The 22619-nt window shown below is 38.6% G+C and overlaps 2 protein-coding genes across 2 annotated transcripts in view; one reads left to right on the top strand and one right to left on the bottom strand.

The window, feature by feature from the left end:
- Positions 1-1704: 1704 nt before the first annotated feature.
- Positions 1705-20680, bottom strand: LOC116304985 (exocyst complex component 2). The gene is made up of 28 exons (XM_031714797.2): positions 20466-20680; positions 19335-19508; positions 18468-18600; positions 18198-18241; positions 17289-17358; positions 16120-16244; positions 15757-15837; positions 15048-15193; positions 14362-14443; positions 13726-13828; positions 12703-12815; positions 11554-11625; positions 11225-11305; positions 10588-10715; positions 10178-10237; positions 9825-9982; positions 9368-9489; positions 8701-8774; positions 7841-7924; positions 7377-7430; positions 6500-6564; positions 5814-5880; positions 5577-5693; positions 4946-5087; positions 4199-4389; positions 3289-3350; positions 2590-2649; positions 1705-1865 (listed from the first exon to the last, which is right to left on the bottom strand). Exons 1-28 carry the CDS (start codon positions 20572-20574, stop codon positions 1781-1783), a joined length of 2802 nt encoding a protein of 933 aa, XP_031570657.1. The 5' UTR covers positions 20575-20680; the 3' UTR covers positions 1705-1780.
- Positions 20681-22401: 1721 nt separating this feature from the next.
- LOC116304980 (uncharacterized) overlaps positions 22402-22619 on the top strand; it is a 35051-nt gene continuing 34833 nt past the window's right edge. The window contains exon 1 of the mRNA XM_031714790.2: positions 22402-22581. The gene's annotated coding sequence lies outside the window, so the exon portion shown is untranslated. The remainder of the gene's footprint in view (positions 22582-22619) is intronic.

The following is a 22619-nucleotide window of genomic DNA, read 5'->3' as shown; positions in this document are numbered from 1 at the left end:
TGGGTTATAGTCCATGGTTTGCATGGATTTGGGGTGATATTCACACCTCTTACGAAAAAACACATAATGTCCAAGTGATGAATTTTTCGTCATTTTTGGGCATTTTGCATGGGTTATAGCCCATGGTTTGGTTGGATTTGGAGTGATTTTCACAACTTTTACAAAAAACAGATAATATACAAGTGATGAATTTTTCGTCATTTTTGACGATTTTGCATGGGTTATAGCCATGGTTTGGTTGGATTTGGGGTGTTTTTCACACCTTTTACAAAAAACAGATAATGTACAAGTGATGTATTTTTCGTTATTTTTGGCTATTTTGCATGGGTTATAGACCATGGTTTGGATGGATTAGGGGTGATTTTAACAAAAAACATATAATATCAAAATGATTAATTTTTTGTCATTTTTGACCTTTTTGCATGGGTTATAGCTCATGGTTTGGATGGATTATGGGTGATTTTCACACCTTTTACAAAAAACAAATAATGTCCAAGTAATGAATTTTTCGTTATTTTTGGCTATTTTGCATGGGTTATAGTCCATGGTTTGCATAGATTTGGGGTGATATTCACACCTCTTACGAAAAAACACATAATGTCCAAGTAATGAATTTTTCGTCATTTTTGGGCATTTTGCATGGGTTATAGCCCATGGTTTGGTTGGATTTGGAGTGATTTTCACAACTTTTATAAAAAACAGATAATATACAAGTGATGAATTTTTCGTCATTTTTGACGATTTTGCATGGGTTATAGGTCATGGTTTGGATGGATTATGGGTGATTTTCACACCTTTTACAAAAAACAAATAATGTCCAAGTAATGAATTTTTCGTCATTTTTGACCTTTTTGCATTGTTTATAGGCCATGGTTTGGTTGGATTTAGGATGATTTTCACACCTTTTACAAAAAACACATAATGTACAAGTAATGAATTTTTCGTCATTTTTGTCCTTTTTGCATGGGTTATATATAGCCCATGGTTTGGATGGATTTAGGGTGATTTTCACACCTTTTACAAAAAACAGATAATGTACAAGTGATGTATTTTTCGTTATTTTTGGCTATTTTGCATGGGTTATAGACCATGGTTTGGATGGATTTGGGGTGATTTTCACACCTTTTACAAAAAACACATATTAATGTCCAAGTGATGAATTTTTTGTCATTTTTGGCTATTTTGCATGGGTTATAGCCCATGGTTTGGTTGGATTTGGGGTGATTTTCATACCTTTTACAAAAACACATATTAATGTCCAAGTGATGAATTTTGTTTTATTTTTGGCCATTTTGCATGGGTTATAGACCATGGTTTGGATGGATTTGGAGTGATTTTCACACCTTTTACAAAAAATACATAAAGCACAAGTCAAGAATTTTAATCCATTTTTGGTCATTTTTCACCATTTTGCATGGGTTATAGCCCATGGTTTGTTTGGATTCGGAGTGATTTTCACACCTTTTAAAAAAAACACATATTAATGTACAAGTGATGAATGTTTCGTCTTTTTGACCAGTTTGCATGGGTTATAGCCCATGGTTTGGTTGGATTTGGGGTGATTTTCACACCTTTCACATAAAACACATAATGTACAAGTGATGAATGTTTCGTCTTTTTGACCAGTTTGCATGGGTTATAGCCCATGGTTTGGATGGATCGATGTCTACAAAGACTTTGATGTATAAAAGAATTAGAAAGGACTTGTTTTGAATGTTTAATAGAATCCTTTTTATTGTAACTTTAATGTACAGGCGTCTGTTTTGTTATAATGCATGCTTCATATTTCTTCCATATCGACATGGAAACACTGTAGTTGAAGCGCCATTTTCCTCTTAAACGATGTCATCAATGCGTCAATCAACCTTGAGGGGAAAACGTTTTGTTGTATGATTAGTATATAGATGGATTGAAGTATGTACAATAGACTACGTGTCTTGTCTTACGAGGCTTAAAGATGGAATGGTACTTATTTTTGGTGAATAAATGTGATTAGAGTGCACACCATATATCAGTGATTTTTTTTAACCCGTGAAAATATGGTATGCATAATAGCTTGTAGTAGACTGTCTTTTTATTTTATTTGTTTGTCAACTAGTACTAACTAAATAGTCATTTTTCTTTCAAGGGGTAAATAAACTGATTGCGGTAACAAACTTGTCTAAATCAGTGCAAAGTTTTGTAGGTCTACGGTCTACTTAGCTCTACTGAACTTACTAATTTGTGCAAATTTGTGCATTTCTTACAAAGTTTCCTGACGAAGGCTATTACAAGCATATCCGAAACATTATTCATTTTTGTTTAAATAAGCAAACAAACATAAAACAACAAAATAAAACAACAAACACACACATATAGCAACAAAAAGAGATAACTAGCTAAAAACTAGTGTGAGCTGCGTCGGTGTTTCTAATGAAACAGTAATGATAAAAGGGTAAATTTTACACCGTAAAAGGATGAAAAAACTTACTGATGTTTCGATCGCTAGTCCTTCGTCGGAGGACTAGCGTTCGAAACGTCAGTAAGTTTTTCTCATCTTTTCACACTGTATAATTTACCCTTTTATCATTACGTAAAGCAACGACTTACTTTCGGTCGGAATCCTTGGTCAGCGGTGGAACAAGCTCGAGTGCCTCTGTGAAAGCGGTCCTGGAAGCAAACACAGTTTAGTCAATATTATGCTGACCTCTATGGGTGCAGACGCTGCTAATCTACTGCGTGTCAACCTTAAAGGCGAGGGATGGAATTCTTAACCCCTCGTTAGAGTCCAGTGAGAAAACAAGAGACAGTTATTCTTTCTCTCAGACAATGTCTCTCGTTTTCTCACTGGAGATGACTTCCGCTCAGGTTGTCGAAACATCAGTCACCACCAACAACAGTCTGTCACGAGACTACACTCGCCCAGACGATCACACTTCAAAACAAAATTCAACACCTGGGTTCAAAACATTTACTCGTATGGTTGTCGTTTTCTTCTGTGATTGAAGGGATTTCCTTTCCGGGTTCTACTTTTTCTCCCTCAGCAAAAATAAATTCAATCACAAATCGAACGCTTCGGACATGAGCCTCACCAACTGGAGTGAGATGAACTAAGCTTCGTATGCAAATTGCCCATTTCAGATCACGTGACATTCAAATGAGAATTGTTCTTTTGTGACGAACTTGTTATAATATTTACACATGAAAGAATAAACACCCAAGAGTGGCATCACATGGTCTGAAATATACAACAAACAACGAAGGTCAAGAGATCTATTCTTCGTAAAGTAATCATCTGACAATTGTTACCTGGCATCTGGAGTGATGTACGCCATAAGTGCCTGCTGAAAGGCTATAGCTTCCAAATGAGCCTACAAAGATAAAGATCATTAGTCATTAGTCATTCAAGGTTGACGAAAAGACTGGGTGGAGCTGGATTTGCAGTGTATTTCGGGACTGTTTTAGATGACGAATAGATCCCTTGGGGGATCCCGAGGGGAAATGTTCAGGGGAACAAAACAATGGATTTTTTTTTCGCATAAGAAAAGATGGCCTATTGTTTTGTCCTACAGAACAATTCCTCTAGGAAATCAATGCAAGGGGGTCTATTAGACGCCATCTTGGAAATATGTCCCATAAAACAGTCCCAAAATGCACTGAAATGCCAACTCGACCCAGTCTTTTCCTCAACCTTGGAATGGCTATTGAGACCTTTATCGACTGAGTGAAATGTTTTACTACTCCAGTCCACGTGTCATTCCCTTGAGAATCATTCCTCTATTTACTAGCACTTGAGAAGATAGACGAATGGATGTGACGCAAGTAAAAAATAAGGAATAACAAGTGGTCTGAAAGGTTAAAGTGTCAGAAAAGAGCGGAAAGCATTAGGCTCGCAGACTTCCTTGACGATGATCATATCATAGGCATTTCAAAGTCATATGAAAACAAAATTTTTATTCGAACTCATAAATATTCTACACAAAAACAGGGCTAATCTCGAAACTGGAGTATAAAGGCTTTGCATCATGACGTGATGGCAGCCATGACAGGAGGCACAACAATAAGGTCTTTTTCCCCTGGGAAACTGAGTTCTTTCTCATGTAAATCAAATTAGACCCGATTCGATTTTTCCTGCCTCCTGTCATGGCTGCCATCACGTGATGTTCATGCAAAGCATCTATTCTATATTCTAAAACTCAAATTATATTAATTCACATACCGTAACAGCCCCAGCAGACATGAAGTTTCTTTTACTACCACTGGCTTTCTGAAGTATCCTCTTGAACTCGTCCGCCAGGAGATCAGTGAGACGAGACAGGACTAGAGCCAAGAGATCACTGGATACAGAGAACACCTGGGCATGAACCAACACAAGGTTCATTAAAATCTCCTTCACGTAGTTACGGACATCTGGAAAGAATCCAAGCAGTGAAATATTAGTAATCTAATAATAAAGGGACAGCCGTATCGTGATATATATACTACTGTGGCCATCATATCATCAGGGGGCAGACCGTGATATACTGACCATCATACCGTGGTATATCATCCTACCCAGGCTATTATAAGGGGGCAGACAGCCATACCGTGATATACTGACCATCATACCGTGGTATATCGTCCTACCCAGGCTATCATAAGGGGGCAGACAGCCATACCGTGATATACTGACCATCATACCGTGGTATATCACTTACTTACCATTAGGGGGCAGACAGTCATACCGTGATATACTGACCATTATACCGTGGTAAATCCCCTACTTACCATTAGGGGGTAGACAGTCATACCGCGATATACTGACCATCATACCGTGGTATATCGTCCTACCTATCATAAGGGGGCAGACAGTCGTACCGTGATATACTGACCATCATACCGTAGTTTATCACTTACTTACCATTAGGGGGTAGACAGTCATACCGCGATATACTGACCATCATACTGTGGTGTATCACTTACTTACCATTAGGGGGCAGACAGTCATACCATCTGAAGTCCCCTGCTGTTATTCCAGGTTCCAGGCTCCCTACGAGTGAATCCGCTTTTTGTTTAATGTACGCATCGAATATATTTTTCTCGAGATGTGTGAGCTCCGACTGTAAAGACTGTAGAACACAAGATAAGAGGATAAGAAGATTAGAGATTTGAGCTCTTTTGAATCGCTGCGTTGGTCAATTACTCGGGATTAGCCTCATTTCAGTATCTAAATATCCACAAATACCAACGGTAAAGTAAAGAATGCACAACTTCAACAATACAAACACTTTGAAATCCCATGGACTTTAGCGGACACAAATATTCACAAAATGGAGGCTTACCGTGAAAAACAAAAAACAAAAAAAATCAAAAATGAATTATAGAGTTGTTAAGTGTATTGGTCCAAAATAAATAGCAGTTCTGTAAGACTCCATTTGTTTCAAAATAGGATTTGCATTTCCGAATCTAAAACTGCCTGTCATAGGAGCAGCATACGTTTTGGAACACGTCTGGGTAACTTTTAATAAGCATTTGGACCTGGAAATACGTCACAGCTCTAGAAACATTAGCTTTAATAGACAAGTTCATGAACGGAACATTTTCTTTTTATGGGTTACCTGTGTCAGCTTATCACTCATCGGATACTTCTGATTCTTAAAGCTTTCTACCAGCTTTGTAAGAACTTTTTCCCTGACGTATCGACAGTTGTTTAGAACGATGAGCAATCTCTCGTCCTGAAAAAACAACAACACAATTATATTGGAGTGATATTCGATGATGGTCTGCCGTTTCTCTAGGGCGGATTAACAGGTCACGGGTTCAGGAAAAACTGCCATGCCATATTTGGTACTTACTGTTACAGGAATGTTATCGTCCAATGAGTACGTGGATCGATCTATTCTTTCATCTGATTGGCTGGATCTAGAGTGTATAAATATGTAGAGTCATGCTGATGAAACTATTATGTAAGATGCTGTCTCTGTTGTTTCCAAGACACAAAATTGGTTGCACCCAGAGATCCACATGCAAAGCAGATTTAGAGGGATGAAGGTGGGTGGGGGGGGGGGGGGGGGGGTGGGGAAGCAATGGGGCTGCAGCGGCCACTTTTAGTTTAGGATGGATACAATATTTTACCTTCGCTTTGTCCAAAACATCCCCAGAATGCAGGAAATATCATTTCTGGAAACCATATTTCAAAAATTTACTTTGAAACATATTCCAGACTTTCACTGGTTTAGTTCGTGTAATGCCCAATTTTTACGCCCAACGCTTCTCAGATCCCTGGATCTGCCGCTGCTCGCTCATCAACTTACAGCACAATATTGGTATCCGACAAGTTCTCCCCATGAACCTTTATCACAGGGCGCCATGTATATTACTACGAGCATAAAAACGTGTTTAACCACGCGTAACCTCATTCTGAAGCGCTTGAATGTGAGGCTCAGCTGGGGAAATCTATTGTTCGAGTCAACATGGCTGCTGAATGATAAAGGTCCATTACTCGGGCCTTTGAACGTTTGTTCCTTAGACTTCTACTTACACTGAGATCTTGTCTTGTGCTTGCTCAGGCTGAAAAGCCAAGAACTGGAGACACTCGATGAAAGTCTAAGAAGGAAAAACATTCCATTTAATAAGAGGCTTTGCAAGACCAAACAAAAGGACTTTGGCTTCAGTTTTAGCATTAAAAAAATTGCACAAACCCTGTTCACTATATGGTAGTCAAGCAAGTGCATTTGCGTTTCACTTCTGAGGTGTCAGGTTCGACTCGTGTATTTGGTATCACATGTGAGTAGAGTTTGTTAAATCTCTCCCTTGATTCAAGGGGTTTTCTTTGGGGTTTCTGGTTTTCCTCCCTGCGCAGAAACCTAACACGCTAAATTGCAATTCCATTAGTGAGTTAACCATGCCCTGACTTAGATCAGCCCAGAGGTTGTTTCAGGGTTCTATCTGTGAGTTAGCCGTGCCCTGACTTAGATCAACCCAGAGGTTGTTTCAGGGTTCTATCTGTGAGTTAGCCGTACCCTGACTTAGATCAGCCCAGAGGTTGTTTCAGGGTTCGATCTGTGAGTTAGCCGTACCCTGACTTAGATCAGCCCAGAGGTTGTTTCAGGGTTCTATCTGTGAGTTAGCCGTGCCCTGACTTAGATCAGCCCTGAGGTTGGTTCAGGGTTCTATCTGTGAGTTAGCCGTACCCTGACTTAGATCAACCCAGAGGTTGTTTCAGGGTTTGATCTGTGAGTTAGCCATGCCCTGACTTAGATCAGCCCATAGGTTGTTTCAGGGTTTGATCTGTGAGTAAGCCATGCCCTGACTTAGATCAGCCCAGAGGTTGTTTCAGGGTTTCATGAAAGTGATGCTTATAATCGGTGTTTGTTCACTTTTTCTTATAAACATTACAGTATACACTCTAATCTTACCAAAAACATCTCTTCAAACAATTCTGTGCCTTTTTGTTTGACACGGCCATGACTCTAGATCGAAAAAAACAACATTAGTTCAAATAGAATCTATGTAAACGTCACAAAAGCCATTTTAATGTTACTGCAGACTCTACCGTTCGAAAGATCAAGCAGTTTTCGTACGAGTGGAAAACATATGGTACTGACTTACATAAAACATGTACACGCTACGACATGATGTAACATTGAAATGGCTTTCCACAAGAATAGTTATCGTATGAGTGAGAAACGTACAACACTGACTTACAGCAGGTAAACGCAACGACATGCCGTAACATTGAAATGGTTTCCCATTGTTTCCCATCCAGTAAGTCATTAATCAAATTTAGTTACAGTACTACTGTACGGCTACATTACGACTATGAATCTGCCATATCGTTTCACACTCATAGGAAAACCGCTCTCACATTATTTATCAGAACCTTGTTATCTTCAGGTATTGATTCACTAGCGATCTCTTCTAATGTATGAAGAGTTTCCATCACGATGTTTTCAAACAGCAACGGCTAGGAATTAAAATTAATCAAATTTATGTTCAATATTTAAAGATTGATAACAAAGTATTGTTGTCGATGATGACGGCGGTTCGGGTTGGTAAACGGAGTTAGTCTGATCCGGCACGGATGAGTTTGTGGTGTTTTCTCTCGTTTGGAAAAGGTACGCATTCGAAATCCAACCCAACGCCGCTAGCTGAGAAAAATTTACATTGCATGTATGCTGAATGTGGGTATATAGGAAAAATAGGAGGAAGAGAAGGAAGAGAAAGAGATGAAGATGATGAAGATGACATTGATGAAGAAGGGGAGAGGGTAGAGAAGGAGAAAGAAGAGGAGGAGAGGGAAGAGAAGAAGAAAGAAGAGGAGGAGAGGGAAAGGAGTAGGGGGGGGCGTCACGATAGGAAGGCTGCAGATACATCGCTCCGTAGCAGCCGAGGTCCTCGTCTGCTGTGCCCTCTGTCTTTTCTCTCTTCTTTGCATCTCTCGCTTTCCTCTTTCTCTTCCTCTTCTTCTCGCCGCTACTTACTCTCGTCTCGGAGTCTCGAGGTCATAAACAGGGTGATGCGCGAATTACAACATTATGGTGGAGGTGTATAAACATAATTAAGATAAATGCCCGTAATCTTCTTAATTAATTAATACAGATTAGAGAAATTGAATGAGAGGGCACTAAGATCCCATCGGATCATTAGCAGCTATGCTAGAGGCCTAGCAAGTCTCATTTTAAAACCGAGGGTAAATAAAGTATATCTATCTATCTAATAAAATCCCATCGTTCAACTCACAAGACTAGTTATTCTTCCAATGTTCTCATCTTTCTCGAGGGTCCACAGCTCGTTACAGTGTAGTGTCTTGATTTCTAACGAAGAGAGAGAGAGAGAGAGAGAGAGAGAGAAGGGAAAAAACAAGATCAGTAAGATATGAGATTAGGGTCATGACATGACCGTCACGTTGTTGCTCATTTATGAGCATTCTGATTGGTTGAGAAGTATTTCATCGTGCTGTAATTGGCTCGACGGATTTCGTAAATTCCGTGTAAAAATGTCTTTTCAATGTCCTATAAAATGATTCTATCTACAAAAAGGTGATATGCTTTTACAGTTCAACTGATACGGCGGCCATCTTGAATTATGGTATTATGCAGAGGGAACAAATTTAGAAAATTTATAAAGCATTGAGTGGCGGAATTACTTTCTAGGAATACCAGCAAATTTAATTCCTTTTTAGATGTGCAGTCAATAAATTTTCCAATAGCTGCCCCCTCGGCATCCTATTAAGTCTTAATTAAACCACATAATTCAAGATGGCCGCCTTATCGGTAAAAAATTTGTGATTTTTTCCACTATGGTTATGGACTACGTACTCTGGTTGGTTGATTTTCATGGTAAATATGACTCCACACCACAGAAATAAACCACTTCTAATTCATTCAGAATAGAATGATATTCATACCTGAAGTAGCTTCAGTGAATACTTCAGTAGCACACAAGAACCTCAGGTTGTCTACCAACTCACGCACACAATTAAGAGATGATGGGGGTAGTCCAAGGGAACACAGTGACGACAAACAAGACCTGTAATAATACCCATAGAACGTTAATACTGTCTATATGACCTATATAGGAGTGGTAATCGCTTGGATGATACTTTGGAGGGAACGCGGGGAGGTCCAATATTCTTAACTTTAGAGATGTGTCTTTTCCTTGAGAATAATTGTCGATGCACATCCTCAAAGCCTTAGGAGAATAACTCATACACCAAGAACATTTGATTTTAAAAGAGTTTTTAAAAAAATCGCGCCTTCAATTCCAATTAGAATTTGTTGACGAAGAGCTACCCCTTAAAAATGCCGCTATGAAATCCCATTCCTTTGATAGTATATTTTTATTGATATCAATTATTGTGGTACCTGACATTTCTCACACAAGAAGGTAACCAAGCAGCCAGCCCTTCGATATTATTCAACCACGTCCCCAGTTCTTCTGTGTTCTGGTTATTCATCGGGTTCAACAGGAAGGCAGCATTTACAAGGTCTGTGTAGAGGAACGTCACCTCCTGGATCATCGTCTAACAATATAAATCAATCAATCAATCAATCAATCAATCAATCAATCAATCAATCAATCAATCAATCAATCAATAGATAAATACAGATTTTTGGTTTGCGAATCCATCATACGAATAAAAATTCATACGAGACGAATGTCCCATAAAATAATAATTACAATCCATTTTTAAAAGTCTATTGCTTTCAGAACAAACCTGAAACTTCATTTCCTTGTCTTGGTTTGGTGACAACTGTTTGCCAGAAATGCTTGTATCCTATCAAAATGCAAACATGATTTCAAAGTTCTATGTGTAAGAGAAGATGCAATGTGTCTAGGGTTAAAAGCCGCTCGTGTCAAATTTATTTTTGGTTTAATATTTGATTCCTAAAAATGAAAATTCTGTGGTTGCTGTTGCTTTCGCTGCGTTATTTTCGCTTGTTGCTGTTGTTGTTGTCGTTGTTATTTTGCTGTTTTGCTACTGCTATTTTCTCGCAAGGTTTCCTTTGTCTTAAAACAAACTGGGAAGACACTTTAGTTTTTCTTTGTTTTTCTCTGTTTTTCGCTTGTTTTTCAACTGTATAGGGAATGCTTGGAAGCCTCCTATTTGATTTTTACATACTGTACCTCTCCAAGTAATGTCTGACCAAGGTATGCCTGACCTAGCTTCCAAAGGTCTGGGAGAGACTCTGTAACCAGGTCGGATAATTCCTCTACGAACTGAACTCTTTGTGGAGTAACATGGCTGCTTCTGACTGTTGGAAACAAAAATCTATTGCAATTATCTGGTAGGAATGGTTAAAGCAGTGCACCACAATGAGGATCACAAAATATGGACCTCTTACTTAGCAGGCAGCACACTAACCCACCAAGCCACACTTGCTCCTTAAAACAAGTGTGTGAGGTCACTGAGGATCAAACTATGGACCTCTTGCCTAGCACACAGCTTACTAACCAACCAAGCCACACTTGCTCCATAAAACAAGTGTGTGAGGTCACTGCGGATCAAACTATGGACCTCTTGCTTAGCAGGCAGCACACTAACCAACCAAGCCACATTTGCTCCATAAAACAAGTGTGTGAGGTTACTGAGGATCAAACTATGGACCTCTTGCTTAGCAGGCAGCACACTAACCAACCAAGCCACACTTGCTCCATAGAACAAGTGTGTGAAGTAACTGAGGAGCAAACTATGGACCTCTTGCTTAGCAGGCAGCACACTAACCAACCAAGTTAACAAATTAAAATATCATGATAGACTTACGTTGTCGCTCTAAATTAGATGTCTTGCTAACAGGAGCTTTCATGCTCTTACCAAGAGCTGGCGAATCTGGTCTAAATGTGCCTGAAAAACGAGGGGGAAGACCTTATTCCACTAGTACCTACAACACACATAAACTTTGGATCCATTGGGAATATTTTAGTCTCTGATCGCCAAGATGTTATTTGCCGAGGAAAGAACATATTGAGTAATCAAGGACAGATTGTAAGAAACATGTTTCTTGAAGGAATTTTCAATTTCTCTTAAAATGGATTTCTATATTTAAAGCACTGTTGAAGGAGCTTTAGGATTAACATGGACCCTGTACTTGCCTGGAATAGATGGTCTTGAGTCTAAATGATCTGAATCGGATACTCCTTCCACTTGTAAGAATGGACTAGAATCTGTAGACATATGAAATGATGGTGTTATTTCTTCATGCTAAACGCAATAAATGATCAATGGGATGGTCAAGGGGACAATCAAGGGAACTCCAACCAGTGTAAGATAAATATAAATAAAATAAATAACTTTATTTAAGTGTCGATGCGTCACTGGGTTGCTAGACCGATGCTATGGCCGCACGACCATGCTGCCTCCTTCAAGTAGTTAGTTTCTGGCCTTAACGAAGGCAGGGCACCATCGAAATCAGAAATTTAGCTCTTTGGGTTTTGCAGAAGGACGAAAACCAGAGAACCTGGATAAGACTCCTGGAATGAAGGGAGAGACCCAACAAACTCTACTCACATGTGATGCTGAGCTGAGACCCCATACTGTAGTGCATTACCGCTACACCACACTGGATTATTACCCAAACAATACCTGAAGGAATGACACATGGTCGGGTATGGGAGAACATTGTGTGCAAACTGTATGGGTCTATGTGCTTACAGTGAAGGAGAGAAAGGGATGCTTGTCCACTTTTTGCATTCATAGCAAGTTTAACTTCAACTGAATCGGTATTGTACATGTATGTACAGGGCTTAAAATAATGGCCAGTCATCGGACAACATCCGGCCAGAATTGCCCTATTTCACTATGACGTCACATCAAAACAATCTATTGTTTAAACGCAAAGGATCATGGTCGTCAGAGGGGGTCAAATCAACACAAATTCACCGAAAATTGTTCTAAAACCCGTATCAATCCACGAAGAGAAGTAAAATAGCCAGCAAACACTCAGAATATTTCTTAGTACATATTAACACATATTATATCTGAAAACCAGGCCATTTTAGATTAAACTGTTTCGCTAGGAGCAAATTTTGTTGAATTTAACTATTGGATTTGGCGATTCTATCCCCCCACATAAACAAGCAGTGACGTCATAGTGAAATAGGGCAATTGGAACTTGCCCGGCCAAATCTTTGCCTTGCCAGTAATTTCGACCAGTAAGGTTTAGCTAGAAATGAGGCGTGACTGAGCTAAAACATTTGGCCAGTGATCACTACCAGCCGTTATTTTAAGCACTGTTATTGTACCTTTAGCCTGATGATCATTCTTGCAGCTTGTCAGAAGTTTCAGCAGCCATGCATGCTGGTTGACAAGACAGTCCCAGGCTGGATCCCCACCACTTTCTAACTCAACAAGATACCTAAAAACATGAAAATACAATGAGTCTTGCCACATCCTTCTTGAAAATTGTTGTAGGCCAATGAAAGTAGTTTTTTAGAGAAGTTATCTCCAGGTAATGGCAAAATGATAAAAAATTTTCAGCTCTGGGGTTTAGAAATCTCTTGTAGTGGTAATATTGCATCCCTTCTGACCTTCAAGGTGGATGGTCTGAGGTACCTTCACAGACAGTCAAATGTAGGAAACGCGGAAAGCACTTACTAATAATATTAATAGTAATAATAATTCATAATATTTATATAGCGTTAATTCCTTAAGTTCAACAATGCTTTATATTCACATTTCAAACAATATCAATAATATTAATATCAACAATGTAAGAAGTGCAAAGAGCAGTTGCCTATGCCTCATGCTTCTCTTCTTTCTACTTTTGTGGTATATCACTGAACAGAGCACAGTAAAAGCTATTATATTTCTTATGAAATATAACAAAGGTTTTTTTAACCACATAAAATTTCAGGTCATGATGGGGAGAGAACGACTTTGGTGATGAGAAGACAAAAATTGTTGTTGTTGTTGTTGTTGTTGTTGTTGTTGTAGCTATAAGCAACCTTTAGATACGACGACAAGTACGAGATCAAGTACGAGTACCAGTTATAAAATTGGTCCTGTGCATGTGGTTAACACTCAATCATAGTCGATTTCCGATTTTTTACCATGTAAAGTTTCAATCTACGTACACAATCACGACTACAAAAAGATAGTGCCTCTCTTTAAAAGTTAAACGCTCGTACTCCTACTCGTTCTCGTACTCGTAGACTCTATTATTAGTGGAATAACAACGAATATACAACAACTTTCCTGCATTTACATTGGCTATTTCTATGGTACGGCCGGCAGACAACTTGAAACAAAATGTTTAAAGTTTATACCTTATAATTTTCTTCTGTTCCTCAAGCGGAGAAGGGAATTCTTGCAGCTTACTCTTGAGGTGATTCCTAAATGATTCTATCTTTGTTTCCACCTCTTGAACAACTATACAAACAAAATGACATTCACGATATTAGAGAGCACTAATGAAAAGTACTATCTTACATGTAGTAGTACTATACAATAATTTGTTGTACTTGATAAAATACAGTAAATGTATGAACACATCAAGTCGACTTTGAGCCATTGTTTTGTTGTCACTCAATCGAATTTGGGAAAGATTGCATTTCTATTGTGGATCAATTTCACAGCGATTTTCATAAACATGCGAACTCTGTGTCTCCAAGTTGCACGCTGAAATTTGTTTTCTCCCCTGACGTCAATCAAACCTAATCAGTCGGCACCTTTCATATTTTTGGCTGGTGGCAGCGAAAAACCAAATTTTAGCTTGCAGCTCACAGACACAGAGTTTGCATGTTTATGAAAATTGTAGTAAATTCTTAATACAAATTTTGGCAAAATTGTTTTAGTGTTTCATGCTAACTTTGTATGTACTCAATCCATTATTAACATGCAACCAAATTATTTAAAAAAAATCTGCCCATAGCGATTTAGGTGGGTACAGTTACTGCACCAACCTTTCTTGAAGATCTTGATATCAGTCTCAGCAAAGAGTGATTTTGCTCTGCTGTAATCACTGATAACCAACTCATATTCACCCTAGAGTTAATACAGATAATAATAACAGATTACTATTGAAGCAGAAATAGTGAGAGGATGTACTTTATGTGAGTATTTTTGAAAACCAACTAAAATGGTTGGGGACTTTGTGGGATGCAAGTTATAATGACGATGATGGTGATGGTGATGATGATGATGATGACGATGATGATGAAGATGATGATGAAGTTGGTGGTGGTGGTGATGGGGAAGATGATGGTGATGATATTGATGATGATTATGGTGATGACAGTAAATGATAATGATGATGGTGATGATGATGCTGATGATGATGGTGATGATGATGATGATGGGGATGATAATGGTGGTGATGACAATGAATGATGATTGTGGTGGTAGTGGGAGTTGGTGGTGACGTGATGATGGTGCTAAAAGTAATGAAATGAAGTGATGGTGATGATGATGATGGTGATGACGATGATGATGGTGGTGTTGGTGGTAGTGTTAGTGGAGGTGGTGACATATTTGTTTTGTACCCCCCAGCACTTTTGAGTCTTTGATCATTCTATTGATTTGATCATGGGAAGATGCATCATTCATGATCAGATGTGACATTTATGTAAACTGATAGCACAGTTTTTACCTGTTTTATATTTCTGTCTATGCTGTGAGGAAGGCTAAAGAGAAACCGAAAACGCTGCAGGACATTCAAGGCATTTCTCGTTCGATCAGCATCATCTTTACGATTCAAAACATCTTGAAACAAAGCATCAGCATTCTTGCTTGCTCCTGCCAAAGAAAATACACCGGGATTTTTGGTTATGTCAGATCTAGACTCTTCGATATCCACAACAGCAATAGCAGTGAGGCAGAAATCATACAATGTTACACAATGTAGGACAAGAAAATGATCCCAGAACTCACTTCACTTGTGTTGACAAGGGTTTCCTAAATATTGATTGGCACCCACAATACAATGCTTGGGACCCAAATGTGTCCCAGAACTCACTTCACTTGTGTTGACAAGGGCTTCCTAAATATTGATTGACACCCACAACACAATGCTTGGGATCCAAATGTGTCCCAGGACTCACTTCACTTGTGTTGACAAGGGATTCCTGAATATTGATTGGCACCCACAACACTATGCTTGGGACCCAAATGTGTCCCAGGACTCACTTCACTTGTGTTGACAAGGGCTTCCTAAATATTGATTGGCACCCACAACACAATGCCTGGGACCCAAATTTGAGCAGTTCTGGAAACGAGTAGCCGACCAATACTGACCTTAACACACAGAAGAAACCTTTTCACACACTAAACAATGATAAAATGAATAGATATAGCTGTACCTTGTAATATGCTTTCCAGAGTCTCAGCAATAGAGCCCCCATCACATTCACTCTCATCCTTCAACATTTGTTTCTGGACAGCTTTTCATACAGTCAAGGCATGTAATTTCCCTGAGTTCCTTCTTTTACTTACATCTAATTCCACTATTATGTGATCCAGAAAACTAGCTAGGACTCCACTAGAATTTTGAATCCCATCAATCAAATTTCCAACAGTTTCTCAATATAATATTTCAGTGCCCCCAAAGATTTTCAGCTTCTGCTGCCCCTGCAAGGGATAAGGGTGCCATGAAAGTAGGCTGTTCTAAACAAAAACATTCTAGGAATAGTAGAAAGGGGTGGCAAAAATAGTTCAAAGGATACATCTGAGTGTGTCAAGCGAATCCAGAAATGTTCCTAAATTTTCCTTGACAAAAGCCAAGGGTCCTGCTGCTCGTCTGGACTCTTCATTCTTAATGTAATTCAAACCATTGCTCAGGGTTTCAAAGCTGCATGACAAAAACAATAACAAAAGAGTTAGTTACTAATCATTTAACTTGACAACAAGGAATGTTGCCTCTCTTTACTGATTTATTTGATGCTGTATTTTCTATACTGCTAACTTTAAAATTTCAGAGAGTGCATACTGTACCATATACCCGTGAAAATGTTTTAAAGACATTGCACAAATTAGTAAGTTCAGTAGACCTCAGTAGACCATAGACCTACTAACTTTAAAATGCAGGTCTATGCCTAGCTCTCTTTACTGATTTATTTGATGCTGTATTTTCTATACTGCTAACTTTAAAATTTCAGAGAGTGCATACCGTACCATATACCTGTGAAAATGTTTTAAAGACATTGCACAGATTAGTAAGTTCAGTAGACCTCAGTAGACCATAGACCTACGAACTTTGCACTACTTTGTACAATTTTGTTAGTTAACTTTTTCACAGATATATGGTATGCAATCCATACAATGAAGAAATACAAAATGTGCATGTATGGTGTTTACAGTAATAAAGAATGCTGGAATGTGCAAAGTATGAGAGAAGTGTAAACAAGGTAAAGCATGATGTACTGCAGAGAGCTTCTAAACACTTCTCAAGTGTTCTGCCAATTCCAAGTGGTTTATACAATAACTGTACATGTCACAGAAAGCATTGTGTTTTATATTTCTTTTATAAAAACACTTTGAATTAAAGAAAGCCATTATTTTTGATACGAATGATGAAATAGAGATTTTTTAACAGATAAAAAAACTTATTAGAGGCCAGGATGTCTATTCATTTTTTTCCATTTTGGATATGTAATCTATTCTGGTTCATTTTTTCATTCTCAGTGACCTAAATCCCAGCGCTCATGCACTGGACTTAATTTTTGAAAAAAAAATCCACAGTTCTCATTTTATCCAGAAGGATAATTCAGTATGATAGGTGTCAATATTAATACTGACACTAATTATTGAAGGATACGTTGTACCATGAGCAAATAGGTATACTTTCAAATTTTTGTTTCTTTATAACTACACTCAATTTATTTACATGTTATACCTTGTGTCACAATGTTTTTCCAATAAAAACCAAGCTGCATTGAAATTCTCACCAAGGATGTTTCCACTTCCTAAAAATGTTGAGAACAATACTAATTAAAAAATTGAATACATCTAATTAAGTGATAGGGCTTGCTAAGCAAGAGGTTCATAGTTTGATCCTCAGTGACCTCACACACTTGTTTTAAGGAGCAAGTGTGGCTTGGTAGGTTAGTGTGCTGCCTGCTTAGCAATAAGAGGTCCATAGTTTGATCCTCAGTGATCTCACACACTTGTTTTAAGGAGCAAGTATGGCTTGGTTGGTTAGTGTGCTGCCTGCTAAGCAAGAGGTTCATAGTTTGATCCTCAGTGATCTCATACACTTGTTTTAAGGAGCAAATGTGGCTTGGTTGGTTAGTGTGCTGTTTGTTAAGCAAGAGGTTCATAGTTTGATCCTCAGTGATCTCACACACTTGTTTTAAGGAGCAAGTGTGGCTTGGTTAGTTAGTGTGCTGCCTGCTAAGCAAGAGGTTCATAGTTTGATCCTCAGTGATCTCACACACTTGTTTTAAGGAGCAAATGTGGCTTGGTTGGTTAGTGTGCTGACTGCTAAGCAAGAGGTCCATAGTTTGATCCTCAGTGACCTCACACACTCGTTTAAAGGAGCAAGTGTGGCTTGGTTGGTTAGTGTACTGTCTGCTAAGCAAGAGGTCCATAGTTTGATCCTCAGTGACCTCACACTTGTTTGGATTGAGCAAGTATGGCTTGGTTGGTTAGTGTGGAAAGCCCACGCATGTGAATACATTAAATGTGCTCATACTATTGCACATTGTGCTGCAATATCCCTGCTCTCATATCAACTTGAAAGTCATTTTTTAATCAATAAAATGCCACCTCCTGGTTATGCATTGAATAAACAAGAAAGTCGTACCTTCAGGGAATAAATCCTCCAACTGATCTTCTGGGATTCTGTAGCTGTTAATAAATAATAATGATAATAATAAAATGAAACAAAAGATATAATGTCTCAGCCATCTGATACAAATAAAGCTACCAGCCAATCAGCATGCATGTTAACAGGGTACCACCCAAAGATTGTAATTAATTTTAATCCCCTGGGGGTCCTGGTGGAGTGGTAATGACACTGGTCTAGTATGGTCTAGTAACATTAATATGAAATAGGGTGGAAATAGGGTATTACCCAAAGACATCAATTGCAATCCCTAGGGGGTCCTGGTGGAGTGGTGGTGACACTGGTCTAGTAGATCCTGATCCTGATTCCATTTCTTCTGGATCAACTTCTTCTATCCAGACAGCTGACTCTCTCAGTGGATCTGGTTTAACAAAAGGAAAAAAGAAAAATTAGATCTACTCTATGAATAATTCATTAAAATTATTTTAGAAGGCATTGTGAGCCATGCCATTTTATGGGCACTCACCAACTAATAGACCCCTTACTTGCGATGTCAGAGGAGCTCAACTTGGAGGACAAAACAAAAGGATTTCAATCTTCTGAGAATTGGAAACCTATTGTTTTGCCCTCCAAATTGTGCTGCATTCCTACAGACTGCAAGAGGTCTATTTATGTCTCAGAAATAAAAGGAAAATAGTGCACATGTACAAAATACATTATCAAACTCATTAATAATTCATGAAGAAAATTTAAAAGAAATCACGACCGTGAAGAGTTCTGTAAATTAGATACAGAATCCTGTTCATTTGCATAAACTTTAAGATGGATTTTATTGGCCAGATTCACTTTTCTCTTGAAAATTTTAGCGAAACACAAAGGAACTAACTGAGGCGTTAGATAAGTAATCTACAGTATGAGTGGCCATGTTGTATCCGATATACAAACTCGAGGTATAGCCTTGGACAGGACAGAGGAAAGTTTCATTGTTCTAATTATTTCCACTCTCTTTCCACTTAAGTTTGTCTTTGCTGCCTGTGCTGATGTAAGGTAGTGTTCCTTTGGACAATAAGGTGAAGTTTTAGCTCATTATAATGTAGAATGTAGGAAACAAGGAATTAAATATGCAACTAAAATGCTAATAAACTACTAAATTACCAGGAATGACTGGCAGACTTTTGAACTGTACAGTACATGACCCTTCGCCACCAGACTTGGTTGTAACAATCACCTCTCCCTTGCCAGGCCTTGATTGGCCAGTCCGTGCTATTATCTTACTGGGTGACTTATAATCTGCCGATAACAGACAGTTCGCTCCACATATTGTCAGTCCTGGAATTGAAATTGTAATGGTTACAACAGTCTCTTACACTATGGAATATAGACCTAATCCAATGTTTTCCCATTTCAGACCACGTGTCATTTCCTAATCTAGAATTTCTTTGTTAAACAGTTGCTAATGAGAAGACACATGAAACAAAGAATTCTCAAGAGAATGACATGTGGTCTTAAAAGGGCAAAACATTACGCCCCAGGTGGAATTGGTCCATTTCAAGAGCATTTGGCCAATATTCTTTTTTGGGGGGAGGGAGGGGTGAGGTTGGGGAGTGATTGCCACCAAAAATGCCAAAAATATTCAACAATACATATAAAACCTCAAGTTTAGTTAACAACTACAAGTGACTGAATAGAATCTAGATTCTCAAGTTAATATTCAGGCTAGTCATATGCATTCCTAGATCATTAGTTCCCACTCCAAACTGGACAGGACTCAGGTCCTCTTAGGGGTCATTTTCAAAATTTCAAATTTCATTTATAGGAGTCCCCCATCTGCTCCCCCCCCCCCCCCCCCCCCTCAGGTTTTGCACATCTTTTTCTTTATAAATTTCCTCTAACAAACTTTAGGATATCATATAACCTTCCTAACTTCCTGCTTTGAGTTTTTGCTTGACTTTCGTTAAAAATATCCTAATAAAATTTACAGTAATATATGGCTTTTGAAAGAAAACTTTGAATATGAAATGAATATGTGATCTCCAACACAAGTAGGCGTATGCACATAATGTACAATCTGTCGGTATGTGAAGCCTATATGCTTTTAGTGATGTTTATGCAAAGTTCATAATATGCACAATTCAAATGAATCTTTCTTTTGCAAGAATCGTACTTAAATTTAAATAACCAGCTTATTAAGTAAGAAAAGAATGAGATGACTTCAAATAGCTTAGTCATATAACTTATATAACTTAATTTCATTCAGAATAAAATTGGATCAAATTCCACACCAACCTACGATGTCTTTCAAGTTAATTCCCAAATTTTCCCCTCTGATAATAACTCGAGTCCCAGGTGGACCCTCAATAGGCGATATTCCTGTAACAGATGGCGGTGGTCTCATGATGTAAAGCTGTTTTTACGCTCTGTATTTTACTTGTTTTCCGCCATGTTTCCCTACTGTTCCGCCATCTTGTTTCTACTCGCTTGGGTTGGGACCCGGTCAAGGAGACTAGGCCTAAACAACGCTAGGAACGCCTGGGAATTTTCTAGTGTTATGGAACGGACTGAAATTTAAAAGTCATTTAAAAAATTCTTTAATGACAGCACCTAGCGGTTATGATTCTAGAACATCGAGCAATAAATAGCAATTTATCTGTATTAATCAGATTTTAAAAACTTTCAACAAATTTGAACAATTTTTATGTTTGTTGGTTAAATAAATTAACCAGGACCATACTTCCAGACAACTAGTACTGAACCGTGGTATGGACTTACGGCTACGCTGGAGATTTCGACCCCAATACCGCTATCCCGGGAGGAATTACAGACTGATCAGGAAGCTCGGCCGAAGCCTTAAAGGGAGAGGTTAGTCGGCCCCTAGACCGTAGATGATTAACCCCTTGCTATGACCAGCAGACCCAGTATGATCCTTGTATCGCTGATGACTAGCTACCAATGGTCAGTCCTTTCCATGTGGGATGCGTCAAGCTTGGTGTCAAGCTTGACCGTCACGTGTTTAAACAAGAAAACTTGGGGGTAAAGATCAAAATCTAAATATTATTTTGTTAACTTTGACGGAAGAAAATTTTTTAACATGCCCTGAAAAGATAAGAAAAAAGAAAGTGAAAAAACCGAGTTACATACATACATACATACATACATACTTTATTCGTCCTCTATAAGGCTTTTCAGAATAAAGGGCGTAAAAAAAAGAGTTAACTAGCGTGGTAAGCCATATGCGCATGCGCACCAAGTAGATGATTTTCATCACCGAGTGAAAAATAATAACATCAACCTGATGCAAACTTCGAGTGCTATAAACTAGTAGTTGCTCTGAGGAAGGACTAACGCCAGATAGGTTATTATCATTAGTATTAAAGTATAGAAAGATATAACTAGCTAAAAACTAGTGTAAAGTATAGCATTTTTATTACACGGCGTTCAACTTACTCATTTTATCCTCTACGCAAGAGTCCGAAAAACCTACTCTATCCTAAGGATTCTGATAAACGTATATAAACCAAAATTGAGAAATCAATAAAACAGTCGTGGCAACTTAGTGTTGTCCAAGGACAGGAGGAGACCAACTTTTGGCCATATATGTATGGGATAACTAGGTGGAGACTGCGCTGATTCTACAGGTTGAAGACAAGTCATGACCCTGACAGTGCCCTGCCCTGCCCTGCCCTGCCCTGCCCTGCCCTGTCCTCTCCTCTCCTCTCCTCTCCTCTCCTCTCCTCTCCTCTCCTCTCCTCTCCTCTCCTCTCCTCTCCTCTCCTCTTCTCTTCTCTGCAGCTTTGCTCTTCTCTGCCAGTCTGTTGTAAACTCATGGAATCAAGAAATGCAATAAATTAACACTGAAAAGATAAGATAGAGTTTTCATTTTCTATCAGGTGCTTGAATAGAAAACTGCCAAAAATGGTGGACTTGATATGTTTTGTTTTAATATCTTCTTTCGGAATCGATACGTCCCCTACAGGCGCCGTTATCTTCACTTGTCTCAATTGTCATGATTTAATTTCCATCGAAGGCAGATAATAACAAAATATCGCATTGTTAAGGTCAATTACGAGATTTGGTTTCTAGCTAGAGTGGCTGCTATTCGCCATCGGGCGGCGCGGCAAAAGAGCGCGTGCCTTTTCAAGTGACGGCGTCTAGAGCAAATTCAACTGCTTAGCAGTCTTGATGGCGCTTTCTCTCTTTCACCATTAGTAGTCATACGAAACACCTTGAGAGCCGTTGGCAAATCAACCAACAAATTAGAAAACGACAAAACTGACTATGGAAGAGACCAGACAACAGGAAACAGCCTTGAATTTAAACTTAAGTGGTTTATCGGATTATACTGAGTATTGTCTATATTGATATCATTTGAAGTCTTAAGAAGGCAAGCATAACACAAACCAAGGTACGTGCTTTATACAAACTGCTCTTTAATAATTGAAC

This window comes from Actinia tenebrosa, unplaced genomic scaffold (assembly GCF_029948245.1).
Source record: "Actinia tenebrosa isolate PJP-AT-01 unplaced genomic scaffold, QUT_ActTen_1.0 PGA_scaffold2__45_contigs__length_23673736, whole genome shotgun sequence".
NCBI lineage: Eukaryota > Metazoa > Cnidaria > Anthozoa > Actiniaria > Actiniidae > Actinia > Actinia tenebrosa.
Note: the sequence above shows the minus strand (reverse complement) of the source record. Positions and strands in the feature narration are given on the sequence as shown.